Source organism: Theobroma cacao, chromosome 1 (assembly GCF_053813885.1).
Source record: "Theobroma cacao isolate CCN51 chromosome 1, ASM5381388v1, whole genome shotgun sequence".
In the NCBI taxonomy this organism is placed as follows: domain Eukaryota; kingdom Viridiplantae; phylum Streptophyta; class Magnoliopsida; order Malvales; family Malvaceae; genus Theobroma; species Theobroma cacao.
This window is the reverse complement of record NC_142639.1, coordinates 1,044,663-1,063,107: the sequence shown is the minus strand read 5'-3', so window position 1 is coordinate 1,063,107 and position 18,445 is coordinate 1,044,663. Positions and strand designations below refer to the sequence as shown.

Genomic DNA, 18,445 nt, shown 5'->3' with positions numbered 1-18,445 from the left:
TGCCTGCGTTTACTTTCAATTGAAGTATAAAGGAAGTAGTAGGTACTCCAACATTTTCCACCACCATTTTCAGACATTTTCCTCTAATCCCTAATAACTATCCCATGAGTCATACACAATTTTTCATTTGTATATATTTCTTTGGGCTTTCTTGTACTGATATTCCGGTATTAACAGGGCATATCTATCTATTAAAGAAACAGAGTAAAATGCCATAATCTTAAAAGAATTGGAGGTTGTGCGGGCAGGGGATAAGCTTTATAACTCCCACCCAAAATTTATAAACCAATGGACAAGGCAACGGATGGCAATTACAAGAATACAATGGTCCTTTGTGTGGGTTGGTGCATGTGGGAATCGGCCGTATCCATGGCCAATGCAGAGAGAGAGTTGAATTTTAGGACAGAAAGGGAGAGTGATAGAGTGGGGGGACCAATGTGGCCACATTCTATAGTGCAAGCATTTGGATGGTTGGCAAATATCCACATGTTTTTCCAGAGAGAGAGAGAGGATTAATGCTGGGATTTTAGGTGGGGGTGAAGAGGACGTGAGGCCTGCAATTCGTTTCCTTCCTATTTTATAATAATGACGGAAAAGCACAACGTGGGGCATATAATTATGATAATTTTTCAATTTGATATATCCCATCAAAAGATTTATAAATATATATATATATATATATTGCTTCTTTCTTTTTTGCCATATTAGAATCTTCGATTTTATTAAAAATAGAGAGATATAATTTCAGTGTTGACCATTTCAGATTCTTTCTTACTCTGCATATGCTTTGTAATTTTGGCAACCACTCCCTTGATTTCTCGATTATTGATAATTTCGTAAGTCTAAAACGTGTTTTCAGAAAGACGAACTTTTTACTAAGCCGTAAATTTATATTACTTTTAATTTTAATGTCGTAACTCTCTTTTAATTATTTCAATAAAACGCCCGTATTACCTTTCAATAAAAAAATACAAAACATGTGATAAAAAAATAATACTAATTTCTTGTTGTTTAATATGTAAGTGATATAAATATAAATATATATATATATATATATGTATATTGCCAGCCACATTGATTGATTCATTCTCTTCTTATGAGCTTTGACTAATCTTGGAAGATTGTAAACAGCAAAAATTAATCAATTAATCGATTAATGTGATATCGGACAATAAGATTTAAATTCGAGATTTTTAAAATGAAATTTTAGATTTTAATGGTTAAAATGTCTTCTTGAAGATATCTGAATTAAGTAATAATATTGTAAGGCATGATATATTAACTTTATGAGAGACAAGTCGATTCTTTGGCTCAGGCTGAAGCTATAGGATTGAATGCAACAAGGACTGTTTAAGAGTTTAGTCAGTATCACTTCCTCTGAATTTTTTTTTTTTTTTTTGTAATTTGGAGTTTCTTTGATTTTAATGAAGCTTTTTTAAGCATGCAGCAAGCTTTCTATAACCAATATCTATAGATCACAGCAAGGAATTATGGGAGAAACGTGCTGACCAGAACTCCAAACCCACCAAAGCAAATCAGATTCAGGATGAGTTTCTCCCTGCACAAGTAAGATTTCAATTATTGGTCTAATATAACGATTCCCGTTCAAGAATTATTGATTCATTAATTTTTCAAGTCTAAACCAAACGGTTTGATCCAAGTCTAAATAGCATTAATTCAATAATTTGAGTTTAAATCACATGGTTTTAGAAATTTATATTTAAGCTACTAGTAATAATTGACAGTGTCATGTGGACACATTAACAAAGGAATACTACAAATCATAAAAAATAATCAAGTTTTTTACGTGAAATCATTAAGAGAGAGAGCTATTATAGAGTTTGACTTTGAGGGACCGCATCACTGGTGATCTGTACAAATAATGAACTGCAATTGATAAGACTTACTAGATTAAATTCTAGTTCTCAATAATTACATTTACATCCGATATAAGACGAGATATCATATTTAATAAGTATGACAAGACCAATCATTATTTTCTATCTCGTGGAGTTGGGTGGGTCTCTAAAAAAGAACAAGATAATGAAACATGGCAGTTTGGAACTCAAACAAACTGTTTAGAAACCTCCATACAGATGGACCATTGCTCAATCCAAATCACGCACAAAAAAATTTTCTTCCTTTCATTATGTAATACTTACGAGGACAAAGGGAGATGGGAGAAATTGTGGCAGAGAGCTGAAAATGTAGGAGGTGAGGGTTAGATCATATGGTTAGGCAGGGCTGGAACACTTATTAGGTAAACCTCTCAAAGTGGTATTTGTCAAGACTTAAACTACTTGGATTTTATTTCTTGTGGAAGAACCGAAGGAGAAGCTAGAGGCTTCTAAATTACTGGCAATGAACCCAGAATTTGACAAGGGAAAATGACAATCGAGCACAAAGGGTGAGGGGGTTGTAGCTTGATATAAGACAAAAAAGAGAGGAAACTATAGCTGGATTTTGGCGTAAATTGCAATTTCTAACACCTCTGTTTGTAGCAATATCTCCCACCCCGTTGCATTCAAAAAAAAGATTAGGTGAATGGATCCTTCTATTTAACGGAATCAATCAATGCATAATAAAGCAATGGAAATGAGGGGGCAAAAAGGAAAAATCTATGTGTTGACAAACCAACAACTCTTCCATCCAGGGATCCTGGAGATATCAAAGAATGACATTGGTATCTTAGTAGGAGTATATATAGATATCCTTTTTCCTGTTTTCAGCTCTTCAGGTTTCTTTCTTTCATCCCCTCTCATCTCTCAAGCATGCAAGAGTACAGGCTAAGATTACAAGGAAAAGAAAGGCTGAATGAGGAATTGGAAGCAGCTAGTCATATGATTGAACTTTTCTTTCATTTCTTCAAAAATTTTAAACATACAACAGCCTCAGTATATTATTTTACTTCGTTATACAAGAGGAGAGCTATAAGGCTCAGACTTGATGTCTCTACCCAAACCCTCTCACCCATCCTAATCACTTGAGCTATGCCAAGCTAAGTCGAAGTGGTACAAGCAATAGCTTCACAAAAAATGAGCTATTTTCCATTTAAAAAGAAGAAAAAAGGAGAGCTACTTCTTTCCCCCAGAAGGGGTTATGCTGACATTACATGTTTACATTAGCATACGAACAATAGCTAGACCAACAGCAGATATGGAAACAAGTGTCCCTATGCAGTATTTTATCAAGTCATATTTTGCAGCTTCCAATTGAGCCTTTAATGCATGAATTTCCTGAAAATTGTAGAATAGGAAGTAGAAAAGAACAAATGTCATCAGTTCAATCAATTAAAGCAAATGATTTCTCATTCATTTGTAATACTAACCCGATCAAGTTTGTTAGTGAGGTTAGATGTTTCAGCAGTCTGATTTGTTAGCTCATCTCGTATTCTCCTGCACTTCTCATAAACCACAAAGATATTAGACTGTTTCAGGGGGATGTAATGGGAACAGAAATGTATGGCAAGCCTGGAAAATAAGAAAAATGCATTCTTCACTTTCTTACCCTCTTTCAAGATTCAAATCCAATCGTTGCCCTGCAGTGACTTTGTCAATTTCATATCTGCATTACAACCAATTTCTCTATAAAGGGGGTGATCATTACAGAAATTAGATATTCAAATGGTAACACGCATATATGAATGAATGGTAACCCAAAAACCAGACCTCAATTCACTGCGCATCTTCTCTATATCATTCCGAAGTTTTTCAGTCTCATGTTGCAGTAAAGAAAAATGGTTCTCCTGCATAACTTATTGTTCAGAAAAACAACCCATTTAAACAGACAGAGGCATGAAATCAGATCCAATCCTTGGTCAGCATAATGAGAATTGTTTAAAATACTCAAAAATTGAGATTGCAATTCTGTTCCTTTTTCCCTAAAGATTAGTACTCGAGATTTTGGATAAATAACAACAAAGGAAAGACTGATAATGTTGATAGTTGAATTTTTTATGAGTAGAGCAGCAGGAAGAGGATGATAAACAGAAACAACTGAAACTCTCCTGTTTCTGCCAGAACAGAGCATCAACTGACTAAACTTTGAAAATCTGGCAACAATCCTTAGTATGGCATTGTTCTATTCATGTTGACTCAAAATGAAGGGGAAGATAAATATGCATTACTCTTTATTAATAAACCTATTGAAACAATTTCGTGCTACCTAAAAATGAGCACCAGAGTAAAACGGTGGTTTCTTGCAATGCTAAGATCATAGACCATCATTCATTGTCTCCCCTATTCAAGCAATCGAATGTTAGATGAAAGCAAGTTTGGGAGTTCCAAAACGACCTATTGCAGCATGAAGAGGGGCCTAGATATGTTAACACTGTCTATAGCAATTCGCAAGGTGACAAAAATTGGGCTTCCTCAATCAATAAACTTAAAACAACTGTGAAATCAATAAATCCACAAAAACCTTTTCCAACAATCGATGTACAGAACTGGTAAGTACCTGAGAGCTGTGAACATCTGATTTGAGCTTGGACAGATTGGATTCTTGAATCATTTCACTCTACCAAGTCAGAAAACAAGGACACCCTATTAGGGGGTAAAATAAAAGGAATAAAATTCAGCAAAAGCAACTAAAAAGACCATCTTCAACTCATATGAACCGCCTTGGCCTTGTATTAAACTAACAAAAGTGAATTTTGCATTGTAATAAAACATTAAAGAAGAAAAAAAGACCTTACTTTCTGCATCTCAGCCTTGGAAACAACCGAAAGAGACACATTTTCCAAGCTGTCATTCAAAACTTCGGTTATGGCTGCTGTTATCGCCTCGGCTTGTTTGGAAGGCAGACCTTCCGCCTCCAATCTCCTAACCTAAGCATAATGCACCGTATCATGTCATCACATTCTAAAAGTTAATCCAATAAAACTTAGAACCCACAATTCTCAAAACGAGATTAGTTTGTAATACCAAAGCTAAGGTGTCGACGAGAAACAATCGCTTTCCATTAGATTTAACGAGCTGAGACATCTGCCTGCATCGTGAAAATGAAGCAGAAGAAGCTGATAATCGAATCCCCGAGGAAGGAAATGCCGCCGTATCAAGAGGGGACACAACGATCGGAGTAACAAATCCTCTAAATCTGGAAACTCCTCCTATCATCCCCAAAGTCGTTCCAATTTGACCCACGCGTTTACAAGCGGCCACTGCGGCCATTAAATTCGAAATGTATTCAGAAAAAAAGAAAAAAAAATCAAATTTAAACCCTTGCTCTTCCACCAATCTTTCCACAAATCTGAAGAGGAAAAATGAAAGCTTGGGTTAGTTTTAAGAACATTTGGTATACATAAAAAAAAGAGAGAAAAAAAAAAGGAAAATAAGCGCTACCTGCTTGGGGGTAGAAGAGAAAAGTGGAGACAAAAATGGGGATGGATAAGCGATAGGATAGGATTTTGTGCAGCCAAAGAGTTAATTAATGGGCATTGCTCGCTGAATGGTGATGGGTAATTGCCGAATTGGGATGGTAAGCTAAGCCAGCTCTTCTCTCGGGAAATGGAGGGAGAGATTTCGCGGTTGCTTCTTCGCTGTTAATTCGAAGGAAAGGAAATGTTTGACTTTCCAATATAAAAACAACGGTCCAAAATTAGTAAAAAACCAAAGAAAGGCTCCCAACGTGCAATTTTCCATTATCCTTTTTACTTTCCCGACAGTGAAGAATTTTGTACGGTAAAAATGGCGGATGGTGACTGTTTAAGAAACGTGTCGAGGGGTTTCCAACTCTTTGGACTTGTTCCGCACCCTAAGCAAACATGAACTGATTGAACACTTGAAGAACCTCTTTACCCTCAAGATTGAAAAGAACCCTCGATTGTCCACAAGCAACATGAAGAAAGACTCGTCTGGAAATGGAATTCAAAGTGAGAAAGAAAACCTCCGACGATACGCCACGATGCTTCTAAGTTATGGTGATTGCTACAGAGAACAGACACAAGTCTATTCCATCTTTTACTTTATCCATATCCTGTCCCAACATCTAAAGCAATTCTAGTAAACACAGATTAAAATTACTGACCATAAGGACGCTGAACAAAAATGTAATATCGAATTGATATTGGCAGAATTTTGAATAGCTAAAAGCTTGTTCTATCATACAAAGAAGACCCTTGTCAACCCCTACTCTCCATGCAGGCTCGATAACATGATCAAAATAGATGACCCTATCCATACGGATCATAGCTAAGGGTGAAACAAGTCTCTGTCTAACTCACAGTAAGACAACTATTTGATTGAAAAAATAAAATGAAAAGATGCACGGAAGTGATTTCGTGAAGACCACAGATTCCGAATGAAGCCCATTACTGCTAGCTACTTGTCTTCAAATATTCAGGACAGATAGATCACTTAGGTCGCTTTCAGTACGGGAATAGAATATCATCTACGGTCTCTTTCATGTAGTTCCCCACTCTACGCATGTTCTTGGCTACCCCTGAGGCAACAAGGTTTGCATTCCTTGTAAACCTGCATTCAGAGTATGATCGATTAGTCCATCATCAAGGTCATGTTGTTGTAAGAAAAAACAAGACAAAAAGGCAGACATCTATTAACAATTCAAATCATTTTACTTGCCTGTGCAGGAAGTCATCCCCTACAGCATGTGTGGGTTTGTGAGTTCGAGGTTGCCGAATATCACGATCTTCAGAAGGAAAGCCAAAAAGTGAATAGATGAAGAATGAGGAAACAAGCAACAGGAAATGATTTAATTCTGAAAGGCTAAACGATCCTTAACCTTCTGCATTGAGTTGTTGAAAGTTGAAACTCATGAGATCTGTGGTTGATGTAACCAAATTTTGGAGAGACAAATCATAACATAATCACTACTCTTTGTAGATGCAACAAGTTGGTGTAACCATAGTTTAAGGCATTACGGGTTTATTGTAGTGGTGGGTGAGTGGTGTCCAAGAAAGGACGAGCAGTAACAGGAGTGGAGGCTTCAAATGATGCCCAAGCTACATAGAGACATACAATTTCGATCTCTATTTAATTCAATCACACATTATATCAACAATGAGTGGAGAATTTCCAGTTCATTAGAAATAATACAAGAATTATAACAGCAACCAACCCATGCCAACAAACAAAAAATTAATCAAATAGGTATTTCCTAGAGATCTTGACTAAAATGAAAGTCATGACTAAAAATGAACCTTGTTGAAAAATAAAGCAATATAAGATTTCTTTACCTCCTCTGCGATGAACATGAGCAGAAGCTGAAGCAGGGCCAGCAGCAGGAGTTCTCCTATATGCCACAAACTGAAAAAATGAAACCACTGTCATGTCAGTTTGTAATAACCATACAACAATTAGAGCCAGAAACAACAAAAAGTTATCCAAAGTGCCCAGATAGACCATACTCCATTTGCACCAGTATTTCATGATTTCTGTAAATAACTGCAACAAATCCATTCTTCAAATCAAGTAAACACCATAAAACTTCAACCACCAACCAACCAACCAATAACACCCTGCATAGCAAATCAAAAACCCATTCTACTCTAATGCTTAAACAAGAACGGGCAAGTGAAGAATTTAACCTCAAAGCCGAGACAAGCAGGCAATTCAGGTTTATCCTCTTCCTTATCAACTGAACCTTCATTTCTGCTCATATACACGGAGTAACCCGCGCAAGCATAATGAAATCCTACAAGGCCACGCCTCTCCCTAGAAGTTTCAGCCTCAGATTGTCCAACAGCATAGCTCGTTCCCGCTCCAAAATCAGCCAAACTATCAGTAAATATCAAAAATAAATTATATAACATGGGTTTTTTATTTTATCAGAAATTATTCGAATAATTCATCAAAATCATTTTTTCTTTTTTGCTAAGAAGAGGAAAGATAATTGGAAAAGTAAAGAAATTAGAGACCTTGAGGGAGAGAACGAGGAATGCCAATGCAACGAGGGTTGCGATCTTGGGATTTGATAGTAGAAGAGTAATAAAGAAATCCTTTGCACGATTTTCCTTTTCCATTTTCGTTTTGGTTTTGCTTCTCCTCTTCTCCTTTCTCTTCTCGGCTCCTCTCCATTCTTTCTCGTTGTTTTCTCTCCACTCAGTATCGGCCATCTTTACTCAGAGTCGGGAAAGCGGAGAGCAAAAGGTTCTGATTGCCTCCGACGTCGTTTTGGAGCTCTTTAACTTCAGATATAAGGCTTAAATGATGAAAAAAAAAAAAGGGCATTGTTCAGTTGTGCAATTCTTAATTATATCCATTTCACATTAATTAAAAAATACTGATAACTTAACACAATCTTTGTTAAATGTTGCAAAGACTCAAATGGTTTTCCTTTCGTTTTCAAGAGTGGACAAAGCAGGCGTTTCTTTGGCACGGCAATGAGTGGACTAGCCGTTGGTCCGGCTCAAACAGCTTTAACGAGAGACTCCACTTCATCTCTGACGGACTCCCATGACTCAGCTTTTTTCCTGCTGAAAAGCTTCATTACGCAGAGCTTACGCATCTGTCTCCAGAAAGGTCCGTAATGAGAAAAAGCCATATCGGCCCTCGGGGCGGAGCTAGCTAAATTGTACAGATGGTAAACATAGTTAAATAAGAGTTAAAAATTATTAAAAAATTAATATATTAAATTCAATCAATAATAAAAATATTAATAATAAAAATATAAATTTATAATTTATAAAATATAAATAGTTAAAAATATATATAAAATTAAAAATTTTTTATTTTAACTAAATATAAAATGTAAAGTATATAAAAAAATATACTTAAATTAATTTTTTTTATATAATCAGGATTAATAAAACAAAATAATACATTGATGAAATTTTAAATAACAATGTAATATTACAATTTATATTTGAGAACTATATAATAATTTATTAATTTTTAAAAATTAAAATTATAAAAAAATAAAATTTATATAACATAAAAAAAATATGACAAGTAGAAGGTAGGTATTATGTATTACATAACAAAAAAAAAACATGATTAATGGTTTATAGAAATTTAAAAAAATATTTATAAAAATTTATAACATATGAATAAATAAAATAAAAATAATAATATAAATTAAAAAATTTAAAATTGAGTGAGATAAATGAAATTATTTTATTATTTTATTATTTATATTAATTATTAATAAAATATTATTTTGAAGGAGCAAGTAATAGAATATATAAAAAAATTTAAAAATTTTTATATGTTATGAAAAAAATTTTAAAAGTTTTTGAGGGCCACATGAGGAGGCTCCGCCCCTGTCAGCCCTATTGTACGTGAGATTACCGATAGTTATGGTGGCTGGCTTGTTAAAAATAATGTTATCCTGAACCTTGAGAACCTGGCGAGCCATTTCGGGATTGGATATAGCAACCACGTGCAAGAACCCCATATTGAGGTGAAATATGCCGCCATTTTTCTGAGCAAGCCTCACAAGTCCACGGTGAGTTAACTGGTCCATCATCATCATGTTTCAGATGATTGGCAACCCTTTATGCCCATCTTCTCCATATCAATCCAAAGCTTTCAGTCTCATGTTGCAGCAAGGAAAAATGGTGGTCCTGCAAAACCATGTTCAGCAATGTAACCCATTTGAACAGAGGCATGGAATCAGATCCAATCCTTTTAGTCTCGTACAAATTAGCTTTTTGTTCCGCACCCTCAGCAAACTTGAAGTAATTGAAAACTTGAGGATCTCTCTCTTCCAATGCAACGCTTCTTTTATGTTTTTCAACGGAAAAAGGGAAGTTGTTGTTAAGCTTCACAGCTTGAAAACAACAACCAATTTACCATTATACCAAATGCAAAGTCTCATGTTCACTTAGCTCAAAGCTTAGTGTCACGGTTCCACCGAAGAGCCATTAATCCCATAACTGAGAAGATGTCATGGTCCCAATGGAGAACCATGAATCCTGTATTGGGAGGATGTTATGATCTTAACAAAGAACCATGAATCCTACCTCAAGGAAGATATTATGATCTCAACAAAAAATCATAAATCTCACGTAACAAAAGATGTCGTGATCTCAACAATGAGCCATAAATCTCATATATCATAGTTCTAGAGGAAAACCATAAATCTGACATCAGGGAAGATGTTATGATCCCGTTATTAATAAAACATTTTTCATGGCATTTGATATGTACTTTATAATTTTGCTACTGCATTTCATGAACTCGCTTGTGACTATATCATGTGCTTACTCAGATACAGCTAATTTCTTGGCTGACTTGTGTAAAATCTTTTACTCAAGCATTGAGAAAAGGGGTTAGTCTGTAGCACTTAGCATGAAATCATGAATTTCGCATTAACAAAGAAAAGAAATCTGACCCTCACTTTTAACACAAATCAACAGGCCCATCGATTGTCCACAAGCAACATGAAGTTGAGCTCATCTGGAAATGGAACTCAAAGTGAGAAAAGAAACCTCCAATGATACGTAACAATGCTTCTAAGTTCACAGATTGTGACAGAGAACAGATGCAAGTCCATTCCATCTTATCCATATCATGTCCCAACATCTAAAGTAATTCACGTAACCAGAGATTAATATTGGCAGAATTTGAGTAGCTAAAAGCTTGTTCTATCATACAAAAAAGACCCTTGTGAAACCCTACTCTCCGTGCACGCACTATAACATGAGCAAAATAGATGACCCTATCCATATGGATCCTAGTTAAGGATGCAACAACTTTCTCTCTAACAAAAAAGTAAAACAACTATTTTATTGGAAAAAAGAAAACAGAAAAGATGGATAGTCATCAAAAAGGAAAAGATAGATGGAAGTGAACGTGTGAAGAGCACAGATTCCGAATGAAGCCCATTGCTAGATACTCATCTTCAAGGACAGATATATTACTTAGGTCGCTTTCGGTTTGTGAATAGGATATCATCTACAGTCTCTTTCATGTAGTTCCCCACTCTACACATGTTCCTGGCTACCCCTGAGGCAACAAGGTTTGCAAACCTACATTCAGAATATGATTGATTAGTCATCATTGAGGTCATGCTGTAAAACAAAAAGTCAGACATCTATTAACAAGTCAAATCATTTGCTTGCCTGTTCAGGAAGTCATCTCCTACAGCATGAGTGGGTTTGTGAGTTGGAGGTTGACAAATATCACGATCTTCAGAAGGAAAGCCGGAAAGTGAATTGATGAAGAATGAGGAAACAAGTAACAGAAAATGATTTAATTCTGAAAGGCTAAACGATTCTTAATCTTCTGCATTGAGTTGTTGAAACTTGAAACTCATGATATCTTTGGTCGATGTACTCAAAGTTTCGAGAGACAAATCATACCATAACCACTACTCTTTATAGATGCAACAAGGTGGTGGTAACCATAGTTTAATAGGTGAGTAGAGTATCCAAGAAGGGCGAGCAGTAGCAGTAGTGGGGGGTTCAAGTGATGTCCAAGGCACATAGAGACATACAATTTCGATCTCTATTTAATTCAATCACACGTTAATTATATCAACAATTAGTGGACAATTTCCCCCTCACTAGAAATAATACAAGAACTATAGCAACAGCCCAACCCATGCTAACATACAAAAATCAATCAAAAAGGTATTTCCTAGAGATCTTGACTAAAATGAAAGTCATGACATAAAATGAACCTTCTTGACAAATAAAGCAATAAAAATTACCGTACCTTCTCTGCTATCAACATGAACAGGAGCTGAAGCAGTCGCAGCACGAGGAATTTCGCGACGTCCTCCAACCTGTAAAAAATGAAGCCACAGCCATGTCAGTTTGTAGTAATCACACAACAATTAGAGCTAGAAACAATAAAAAGTTTAACCAAAGTGCCCAAAGAGAAGACTCGTCAATTGGAAGGTAAGCGACAAGCAGATAAACCCTGCTCCACCTGCACCAGTATTTCATGATTTCCGTTAATAACTGTCACCAACCCATTCTTCAAATCAAGTAAACACCATACAACTAGAACCAACCCACCGTCCAAGAACGGGCAAGTGCAAAACTTAACCTGAATTCCGGCACAGCCAGGCAATTCAGGACTGTCCCCTCCCCTATCAACTGAACCTTTGTTTCTGCTCATATACACGGAGCAACCAGCGCAAGCATAACGAAAGTCGTTAAGGGCATGCCCCCTCCTTTTTAATTTTAGCCTCATATGATCCCATTTCATGGCCCCATGCTGTTCAACAATCCGCCCAACTCGAAATTATCAGTATACATCAAAATCCATATGTACATATAAAACACGGATCAGAATTTCTTCAACAGTAAACGCAGAAATTAGAGACCTTGTGGGTGCGAACCAGGGATGCCGATGCAACGAGGGTTGCGATCTTGGGATTTGAGAATGGAAGAGTAATAACCAGAGAGCTCCTATGCAATATTTTACTGTTGGATTCCCGCTTGCTTTTCTTTCCTTCTCATTTTGTTTCTCCTCTTCTCCTCTCCTTTCCATTACTTTTTTAATATAATTATTTTTATTTCTCCCTCATCGGTATTGTCCATTTATAGCCAGAGAGCTCCGACGTCGTTTAAAAAAAACCTCAAGAAAATTAATATAAACTTTAAATAATAAAAAGATCCCTAAATTATGTCCATTTATGCAATTAAACCACTATTATTTGATTGTACTCCAATAAACCCTTATCGGTCGATCTTTACCGGTACAAACCCTTAATTTAAAAAAAAAAAATTAATAATTGTCCGAATCTATTCATAAATGGAATAAAAACAAAAAATTAGCGATGATCAAAATCAATTTCAACTAGTATTTTTTATTCATGTGACATCACCATGCTTGATCGTAATAATCATATGATCCATTCATCGATTGTTACGTGAATTAAAAATATCAATTGATATTATTAAATCTGATGATCCTTAATAAAAGTAAACATCATTCTATTTCGGCCAATTAAAAAAGAGAAAGTTGAATACCAAGAATAATATAAATGGATGGCATTGGCAACCTGATAAATGAAAACCATGATTATTTACTATTTCAGTAATGTATTGAGTTTACATCTTCTTCTTCATTTTTGGCTCAAATTGCAAGCAAGCTATTGTAGTAGTAGTATACACAGAGCAAGAAGGAATTATAAACAACAAATGCAGACCCACAGGAGAAGCTCCAGATTCAGCAGCACCAGCATGCCTGACCCTGCTATTGAGTTCAGAGTCGCATTCTTTATGAAGATATGGAAAGAATAAAGCAAAATTTTACCTACGCGGCTGAGCATAACCACAAGAAATTGAAGAGGAACTTGAGTATTATCATTCATGGAGAGTGCTCTTGAAGACAGGATAGTAAACATCAAGTTCAAGCCGGTCCAAAATCTGCTGAGTAGCCCATAGATAGGATGAGTGACCTTCGATCAAATCTGTTACGTTAACCTGAAGAGTTTAATCAAAGTGTTATTTAGTAAAACATCGTGAGCTCAGAGAAAGAAGAAACAGCTAAGTGGAAACAATATAGCTGAGATGGCTTACGTTCTCAATCCCCAGCAGACCAACTGGTTGAATTCCAGCTAATCCTTGTGTGAGTAGACTGTTTTTTAAGTAACAATTAGTGTGCATCAGAGGAAAATTGCTCGAGTGATATAATATTATTGAAGGTGATGAACAGAAGTACTTGTTCTAAAAAGAAAACGCTAACAAGCCTCAGACAAGGCTCCATGAATCAAGAGGGAGGGACGACAGTGATACAATATAACGATGCATGCATTGCACCAAGACCTCCTTTCTTTGACACGATGGTAGATCAGTAAGCACACATGCCACAGAATAAAAGGCTATCCAGTGCACATTTATCCACAACAAAACAATTTCTAGACTTATACTTGATGACAGGTAGGACACAGGTTATCCAGTATATATTAATCTATATACCAACAGTTCTAAAACACTTAAAACATTGTTCAGCAGTGCATTGATCATGCATACCTTGCACGAAAGGCTACTCCAAGCATCCAATCATTTGTGGAGTAAGCATTTATAAACCTTCCAGCTACCATCTGCAAAAGACTTCAAGAAATTAATCCAAATGTTCTACTGATGAAAAGCATATACAAATGGAAAATACCTTTCTTGCAGCTTCCCAATTCTCGCCTTTAATTGAAATGGGTGCTCCAAGAAGAACAACTCTTTCTACAAGTTCAGCTGTGAAGATACAGTAGAGAAGTCTTAGAATATTACATCCACTACATCATATTAAAAAGCCCAGGAGGATGGATCGGTTGTGATTACCATTTTGTTCAGTCTCAGACAAGGCTTGAAGACACTTAAAAATCACTCGTGCTCCAAGTGAGTAACCAATGAGTGTCACAGGCCTGAAGAATTCATAGAATCGAAAAATGAACATTAAAGATCCTTTACAGAAGTTTTATTTCAATGAATCCCAACTTTCCCCTAAAAGCCACATGTATACCTGTTACCTTGGTAACCTTTCAATAAAACTTCGGCAAGCAGCCTTCCTGCTTTATCCGTTCTAGAAAATGGAAGAAGATAATGACCTGGTTAGACACATGTCATGTAGTACAACGGTTCCTAAGTGTTGAAGAAAAGAATTAATTGTCTTAGACAGGTGGGAACTCAACATCAGCTACATCCAGCACATAAAATTAATACATTAAGCAGCCTGGTGTCTTAGGAATTTAATTTGTAGAACATTTAAGGTCCATAACAGATAAAACTATTGTGACAGTTCATCAAAGAAAACTTTAACGTGGATTTCAATTTGACATTTTTCTACATCATTAACCACATTGATATTCGTTTTAGAGACACTTTAAAGCTACAGATTTTTCTCTCCTAAGATTCAGCTATTTTAAGTTTTGCATAAACCTAATGAATTCAATGCCAAACCATGAACTACTCATATTTACACTATATAGTTTTATAACCATTCTTTTTTTTTTTCTTTCTGTTTTACTTAATATGCAGTTCTTTCCTCACCCTCAAATTCCTTGCTTGGTTCTCTTGAAATTTTTCACAAGGGTCATTAGACTAGCAGCCCAATTCTAATGAAGAAGAAAAATTAATCACTAGCTAAATTTAATCCTTGTAAAAATTCTAACCAAAGATGCCTCTCAGAAGGACAACAGCAAGATAGCCTCTAAAATACTGCATGGTACTAATTAATAAAATAAAACTGGAAAACAGTTCTTCCCTTTTTCACAGCCAAGTACTCTGCTAAAAGTCAGTAGCAAAATCAAACCTGTTCACGGCAATTGACCACGTGCTGTCTATAAAGTCAGTAGCTGCAAGCAATGCTGCTGGCCATGCCAATGCCGTTAAAAGTGTGCTTAAAACTGTCATCATTGCACCTTGCCTCATTAACTCCGTGGCAATTCCTGCAGCATGTAAAAGCAATGTTCAAACATAAACAATTCTTGTAATCAAAAAACTATTTAAGAATCAGTTGTTAACCCATTACTTGAAGTTAGCCAATCCTGAATTGCAGTGCTCACTGCAATCAGATTCTTGGACTCCCACTGCAACACAAACCTAAAATCCTCCTTGTCAATTTAATCCACGTTAAAAAATTTGAAAAGAATAAAGAGTTATTTCTAATACAGTGAATCATGGTATAAATTCTGTACCTTTCCATGTTGTCAATCCGTCCTTCCCATGGCCTAATAAAATCTTCCTTATCAAAAACAAACCCAGAGATCAAAATCTCAACTGCTAGTCGCTGAAAGATAAGTTAAATCAAAATTAAAATCTTGAGATCATTAATAAGATTCAGACACCATAGTTTGCTATGTCCCCAGAAGCAGAGAAAAAAGAATTAGAAGAAGAAGAAGAAGATGGAAGTCTGTAAGAACTCACGCCCTGGTTGTGGTCGTCTCCAATAGCTTTAAATTCAAACTCATCAACACTTCCAATTCTCCTAGCCATTTTAGTACCGGTAAGTCCAGCACCAGCAGCTGCATTGGACTAAGTGTTAAAATATACTCCATATTGTTTAACACATATAAGTATACTAAGGCTCACTAGACTTCTTCAGAACACTATGTACCAAACACAGCTTGGATATATTTAACATATAATAGTATAAAATTTCTGACATCATAAGCATAACAGATTATAACTACTTATGACTCCTGCGAGAAGGAAATAGGGTGATACAGATAGGCTAGATTCAGAGATTCCAGATTGGTTATTCACCTCCAAATGATGCAGCAACAGCAACAGAACCTGCAACAGTTCCAGCAGCACTTGCAGCTGCAGCAAACCCACTTGCTCCAATCACAGGGATTATAGTGCCTAATGTTGGAGCTAGGGCACTAAATCCTGCAGCAATTGCTGGGGCAGCTAACCCTGTTGAATATTAAAATGGTGTACCGAAAAAGTCAAAAAAATTGAAGTCATGAGTCAGTTGTTTCCATTGGAAACTTGATGTTTTAAAAGTACCAATATTAAATGGTTTGATGATCATTTACCGCCAGTAATGGCCATTAACGTTCCTCCAGTTATTGCAGCAGCACCAATGATACCACGACGCTTCCATTTCGCCCATTTGCCTTCGGAAGATTGGGATTCTTCTTCTTTTGCTTCTTTCTCTTTTACTATAGCCATTGCAGAGAAAGCAACCATCATCTCAACGGCTTCCTACAAGCACAAAAGTTTACTAACAGGGAGAAAATATAAAAATTTTCTATAACTTGTGCAATTAGACCGGAAAGATCTAGTTTCTTGGCCAAACACTGCATACTCTCAGAAATCTTCTCTGATGGTAGACAACTAAGGACATTCAGACAAAGGAACTTTGGGGGTGTCATTAGTGCATAAAACTTGAGATACCCATCATATCTGGCAAACACTCAAGATTACATAGAAATTGACATCAATGGCTCTCAATTCAGTTATTACTCTTACTAAAATGACATTGTAACTGCAAGCCTTCAGTTTGAGGAACAGATGGAAAAAGGATAGCAGGCTGAGTTTACAAACCATTTTTATCCACTCAACATCAAACCAAGTTGCCAGCAACCGCAAAGCCACACGATGTCGAGCATCATAGCCTTTTCTTCGTCGGGTATATCTTTTGTTATCTTCACGAGTATCTGCAGCTGCAAGACAAGCTGAAAGAAGCTCATAAAGAACCGTCACTTTCCTCTGGTAACTAAGCATTCCAACCTCTTCAGCAGGTTTCTCATCCAAACTACCACCCAGCACATGAAGTTCATCACTCCCACAAATCACATAAGTATTGCTCTCCTGCGTAGTCTCTATCTGTCGGTTTGCCACTTCAGAATTTGATGGCACCTCAGCAGTGGAATATTTCTCACGATATTCATGTTCATACTCACGATGCTTCTCTTTTTTAAACTTGGAGGATTCAGAATTTGTTTCCATACCAAGTGTCATAGTATCAACAGCTTTTGACAGAGCAACCTCCTGATCCAATCTTTCCGAAGAACCATCCCCGCTTTCTTCAGCTAGCAACCTCAAGAACTGTAACAATACATGGTAACTACATGTTTATAGCATAAACAACAAGAATCATTGAGACACAGCGTGCATTTCTGCTGCAAATAATCATAAACACGACATGAGCAGGAAGAAATACATTAGAGATAGAAAACAAGGACATACTGCTCCGACATGATGTTTGGCTGGAGAAGATCCAGCAGTTTCTTCAAGTCCAAGCCATGCTGCAGAGTCAATATCTAGAAATCTGACCAATATGAATACAAATAAATTTTAAAAAAAAAAAGGGAAAAGAATTCATAAAAAATCAGAAATTTGAAATGTTCCAAGAAAGAATGCGAGTTCCTAAACATTGATCACATTCGAATTCAAGTAATTCAAACAAATAAGAAAAGGCAACTCATGCAGTTATCAAAAGGAAAAGAAAATAAAATAACCACCTGAAAATGGGTCGGAGCAGACCTGAGTTTCCGTGGACCCAAAGTTCAGGATCTTCGGAGACGGAGTCGCTGCTGCTACTGCTACTCATTCGCTCCTCAGAGGAAGGATCATCATCCTCGGTGGGAAGTCCCAGAGGACGGGTCTGATGCATCTGAGCCTGATGGACAGCGATTGCGAACAATGCTCCCGCCGCGTACCTCTGCGTCGGCGCCAAAAACGACTTCGTTTCTGCCTCCATGTCTCGACGAAAACCCGCTAAATTTTGCTAACAAATTCGAGCTACTAAAGCAATATCACGACCCCGCGTAGTCAAATTTCTGTAATTCTGTTTATCATTTGACAAATTTGGATTCTATTTTTCCTTTTTTTTTTTTTTTTTGAGGCTTTGATTTTTTTTCTTTTTTTTTTCGAACTTCTGAAACGTTCTTCGTGGGTTGTTCTAAAGTCAGGGAGGCGGGGGTCATCGATTTGAGCACAGACTAAACGGCAGCGTTTAGCGGCGGCTTAAAAAGAAAGTGAGGTTATTTATATATTTTCGATGGATTCAATTTTAAATTTTTAATAATTGAAAAAATTAATTCAAAATCGATATATATCGAAAAATATTAATAATATTATATATCGAAC

General features: G+C 36.3%; 3 protein-coding genes across 12 annotated transcripts; all 3 read right to left on the bottom strand.

Moving 5' to 3' along the window:
- Window positions 1-2,841: 2,841 nt before the first annotated feature.
- Window positions 2,842-5,562, bottom strand: LOC18610817 (coiled-coil 90B-like protein (DUF1640)). Its single transcript, XM_007046700.3, has 8 exons — window positions 5,340-5,562; window positions 4,923-5,247; window positions 4,694-4,825; window positions 4,456-4,515; window positions 3,669-3,745; window positions 3,508-3,564; window positions 3,329-3,395; window positions 2,842-3,236 (listed from the first exon to the last, which is right to left on the bottom strand). Exons 2-8 carry the CDS (start codon window positions 5,166-5,168, stop codon window positions 3,117-3,119), a joined length of 759 nt encoding a protein of 252 aa, XP_007046762.2. The 5' UTR covers window positions 5,169-5,247; window positions 5,340-5,562; the 3' UTR covers window positions 2,842-3,116.
- Window positions 5,563-6,038: 476 nt separating this feature from the next.
- LOC18610816 (altered inheritance of mitochondria protein) lies at window positions 6,039-12,396 on the bottom strand. Of its 3 annotated transcripts, XM_088804179.1 has the most exons (8): window positions 10,297-10,814; window positions 9,246-9,520; window positions 7,874-8,522; window positions 7,544-7,733; window positions 7,193-7,262; window positions 6,739-6,777; window positions 6,579-6,645; window positions 6,039-6,470 (listed from the first exon to the last, which is right to left on the bottom strand). In XM_088804179.1, exons 4-8 carry the CDS (start codon window positions 7,613-7,615, stop codon window positions 6,365-6,367), a joined length of 354 nt encoding a protein of 117 aa, XP_088660305.1. In that variant the 5' UTR covers window positions 7,616-7,733; window positions 7,874-8,522; window positions 9,246-9,520; window positions 10,297-10,814; the 3' UTR covers window positions 6,039-6,364. The 3 variants fall into 3 exon arrangements, 1 of the variants encoding a protein (XP_088660305.1); XR_016025058.1 differs by lacking the exons at window positions 6,039-6,470; window positions 6,579-6,645; window positions 6,739-6,777; ... (3 more) ...; window positions 9,246-9,520; window positions 10,297-10,814 and adding exons at window positions 11,020-11,087; window positions 11,616-11,831; window positions 11,921-12,122; window positions 12,232-12,396; XR_016025059.1 differs by lacking the exons at window positions 6,039-6,470; window positions 6,579-6,645; window positions 6,739-6,777; ... (3 more) ...; window positions 9,246-9,520; window positions 10,297-10,814 and adding exons at window positions 11,020-11,087; window positions 11,616-11,831; window positions 11,952-12,122; window positions 12,232-12,396.
- Window positions 12,397-12,916: 520 nt separating this feature from the next.
- LOC18610814 (transmembrane and coiled-coil domain-containing protein STS1-like) lies at window positions 12,917-18,332 on the bottom strand. 8 transcript variants are annotated; one of them, XR_016028447.1, is made up of 16 exons: window positions 17,818-18,329; window positions 17,543-17,624; window positions 16,898-17,401; window positions 16,387-16,555; window positions 16,112-16,264; window positions 15,773-15,870; window positions 15,544-15,635; window positions 15,378-15,448; window positions 15,159-15,294; window positions 14,370-14,429; window positions 14,189-14,271; window positions 14,025-14,101; window positions 13,886-13,956; window positions 13,433-13,490; window positions 13,167-13,336; window positions 12,917-13,103 (listed from the first exon to the last, which is right to left on the bottom strand). XR_016028447.1 is itself a non-coding variant. In XM_088810097.1 (16 exons), exons 1-15 carry the CDS (start codon window positions 18,054-18,056, stop codon window positions 13,217-13,219), a joined length of 2,013 nt encoding a protein of 670 aa, XP_088666223.1. In that variant the 5' UTR covers window positions 18,057-18,329; the 3' UTR covers window positions 12,917-13,103; window positions 13,171-13,216. The 8 variants fall into 8 exon arrangements, 5 of the variants coding, with proteins under 5 accessions (XP_088666223.1, XP_088666226.1, XP_007046759.3 ...); XR_016028451.1 differs by having other exon boundaries at window positions 12,917-13,097; XM_088810097.1 differs by having other exon boundaries at window positions 13,171-13,336.
- Window positions 18,333-18,445: the final 113 nt, after the last annotated feature.